Source organism: Propithecus coquereli, unplaced genomic scaffold (assembly GCF_000956105.1).
Source record: "Propithecus coquereli isolate 6110/MARCELLA unplaced genomic scaffold, Pcoq_1.0 Scaffold263, whole genome shotgun sequence".
Taxonomy (NCBI): Eukaryota; Metazoa; Chordata; class Mammalia; order Primates; family Indriidae; genus Propithecus; species Propithecus coquereli.
This window is the reverse complement of record NW_012148208.1, coordinates 1497605-1501059: the sequence shown is the minus strand read 5'-3', so window position 1 is coordinate 1501059 and position 3455 is coordinate 1497605. Positions and strand designations below refer to the sequence as shown.

The 3455-nt window shown below is 46.7% G+C and overlaps 1 protein-coding gene across 1 annotated transcript in view; it reads right to left on the bottom strand.

Annotated features, from left to right (window-relative positions):
• USP25 (ubiquitin specific peptidase 25) overlaps window positions 1–863 on the bottom strand; it is a 173247-nt gene extending 172384 nt beyond the window's left edge. Inside the window, exon 1 of the mRNA XM_012647362.1 lies at window positions 655–863. Within this exon, the coding sequence (XP_012502816.1) occupies window positions 655–699 (45 nt within the window). The 5' untranslated portion in view covers window positions 700–863. The remainder of the gene's footprint in view (window positions 1–654) is intronic.
• Between the last annotated feature and the right edge of the window lie 2592 nt (window positions 864–3455).

Below are 3455 nucleotides of genomic sequence, written 5' to 3'. Positions count from 1 at the left end.
TTTTGCTTTAGTGAGTGATCATTTGAATGTATAACTGATCCAAGTGTAAAGGGTGAACGATGGAACAAGGTCAAACTTAGGGGACAAAAGATTCCTGGAATAACACGGCCAGAAAGGTTTCCTTTCTCACGGACGGTTTCTATATTCACAGAAATAAAAAGAAAGAAAGAAATGGAAAAAGGAAAAGAAACCAACCAAACGATCTACTTCTAAATAGAGTCCACCTGGCCAGTGCACAAATCTCGCAAGGCAGATAATTCAAATTTGGTGGAAACGTTTTTTTGCAAAAAAGCAGGTCTGGAATACTACCTTCCAAATACAAACTGTTCAGAAGGGATGACAACTGACTCCTTTTTTTTAAAGGAGGGAGAATAAAGTTTAATTAAGAAGCACTGTAGGAATGTGAGGGTCGCTCTCAATACCTGGCACCGCCTGCTACCAGAAAACAATCGGCAGAAGGAAGTGGGTTCAAACCCTCAAACTACACCCCTCTTCCCACACACAGCCTGGCACTGGGCGCGACGCCCCCACCGCGAGCAGCAGGAACGAAGGGTGGCGGAGGAGGAAGCCCGGGGCAGCCGAGGCCTGAGCGGCGGCGGGAGGGGACAGCACGTCGGAAGGAGCAGGGCCGGGACGGCTCGCGGCGCGCCTCACCTTCTGCGCCGCGCTCTGCTGCAGCACATTCTGCTCCACGGTCATGGCCCCCGCGGCGACGGCGGCGGCGGCGGCGGCGTCCGGCTCCTCGCGCCTCAGCCGGCACTGGCTGCCGCGCTCCGCCGAGCTCCAGGGAGCGGCACGGACGGCAGGGGAGGACAGCGCCCCCGCCAGCCAGGCGCGAAGGCGATGGCGGCCGGCGTGCGCGGGCACCGTGGGCAGGCGGCGAAGCGCGGGCTGCGAGGGCCAGGGCGGCCCCACGTTTCCTCGCGGCCCGCCTCAGAGAGGCTTGTCCGCGGCGGCCCGGGCCATGAGCGGGCGGCGGACGCCGGGGCGCGGGAGGGCGCGAGCAAGTCGGGCAGCGTCACGCGTCCGCGCGCTCTTTCCCAGGCGGCTCGCGGGCCACTGCGGGGAAGGGAGAGAGGGGACCAGGGAGCGGCCGGCCGGAATGGCGCTGTCCTCCTCCCTCCCCGACTCCTCCTCCCCTCCCCGCCCCCAACCGTCGTCACCGCCCCCTCCCGGCGGCTCCTCCCCCGCAGAGCCCCGCCCTCCCGCCGCCCTAACCCTACATTGTGACCCGCGGTGCGGTGGGGCGGGGTTGGGCCGACGCGTAGCCCCGCCCCTCCGGCCAGTCCCGCCCACCCGGCGCTGGCCGGGCGCTCCCCTGCGGGTTGAGAGCGAGCCCGCGGGCTGGGCCGGGGAGCCGCCCCTGCGGCAGGTTGCACCGACGCCTGCCCTAGACTCTGCAAAGCTTGAGCAGAGGCCAGAGGGCAGCGCTCCTCCCTGCGACCAGGACGTGTCCTATCCTCGGCTTGCCCAAAGCCTCCAAAACAAACATTTCCCAACATGCCTGTAACGTCCAAAAACTACCCAGGATCCCGAACTCCCGCTCCTTTCTGTGTCACTCGTTCCCTCCCCTCGCCTTTCTAGGAATTTCACAAGCAATAAACTTGCCCGAAGGGAAAAGTCAAATAAGCAAAAGGCTATCAGAAGTCCTTATTCTGGGATCTACTTTCCTGCTTAACTAATCATTACATAAATGAACATTGACATCTTGCATCTACTTTATTCATTCGAATCTGTGCCAGTCACTGCTAGGCTCTGGTGAAATAAGGTTTATTTTCCGAAGATTTAATATAAATGAAATACAGTCTACACAGCAAACACTACAAAAATATCACTGCCTAGATGATACATAATTCTAATATCCCAGTTGCCAAATTAATTAACTATTCCATGTATGGAATACTTGACTATATATGGAATTATAAGGAAAAGCTAACATTGAGAAAGCAATACCTAGGTGCGAAAGTTCAGTGGAGGTGGGGATGGAGCTGAAGGTGCATAGGTAGGAGGGAAGAAATTATCAATGCATATTGTCACAAATACAATAACCACCCAAATCCAATGACAAGGAAAGCAAGCCTGGTAAATGATAATTGAAATATTATCTGGTTTCATTTACTAACCATGGATCATAATAGCTTTTAAGGTTTTGTAACAGTTCTGTTCACTTTACAGCCGTCTTTGATCCGCACCTCGGATGTCTACGACCACCTTTTGTGATCTTTTCCTTGAATCTTCATATTTATTTGCTCATTTGATTTTGACAAATTACAAATTTAATTGATATCCTACCTCTTTTTTAGAAGACTTTGAAAAGTCATGAAATGGTTGAAAACAAAGATTATTTTAGAAATAACGTCACACTTCTGATCTAACGCATTTTTTTATGAGAACACATATGCAAGGACTGTGACCTGTCAAAGAAAGCATATTAGAGCCCATTTTCCTCATTTATAGACCAAAGTTTCTTCTTTTCCTTTTTTATAGACCAACTTCATGTTTCTCCATATTATAGATTTTTTTAAAAAATCAGGTTAATACATTTGAATTTAAGAAAATTAAATTTAAATAAAAATCTAGTACTGTGGTTAAAAAAAATATATTGCCAGATACCAGAGTTCAATTTCAAGAATTTGACAATACAATATTCCTATTAGTTAAATTTTTTAGTTCCACAAAAAAAAAAACAACAACAAAAAAAAACACCATACTGGTGCTTACTAGATAATCATCAAATAAGGCTCTTTATAGGGTAGGTATATTTATTTGCCCACTTGGATTATTCATTTCCAGTTTACTTCTGATGGTTTCTTACTTATTCAACATTTTTTAAAATATTTTAAATTGTGGTATTATAGAATCTTGAGAAGAAAAATTTAAGTTTCCTTATAGGCTTTCCTTTTTAGAAAGTTTACAATTGGAATGAATAATTAGAGAATGGAAATTTGAGAAATTGAGATAAATTGATACATAAAACCATTGCCAGAACTTCCTAACTCATTTTGAAAATTTGTCCCTATGTCAATTTGCTGTTTATGAGTCAGCTTTAATATCCATGGTTGTTCAAACTGTATGTCATCAGTATATTATTTAATAATTTCTACACTGATGCATTTTTCTGTATTGTTGACACTCAGGTAAAAATGTAAAGTGATAGTTTTCACATAAAATGAAAAATTTCATTTTTAACTCTGTTATGGTTAGAATGTATCCTCCAAAATGCATGTGATAGAAACTTAATCCCCAATGTAACAGTGTTGGGAGGTGGGGCCTAAAGAGAGGTGATTAGGTTATGAGAGCTCTGCCCTCATGAATTAATTAATGCCACTATTAATATCACAAGAGTACAGTTATGGTAAGACTAGGTTCCTTATGAAAGGATGAATTTGGCTCCCTTTTGCCCTTCCCACCCCTTTCCACTCTTTGCCCTTGATCAACTTCCCAGCCTCCAGAAC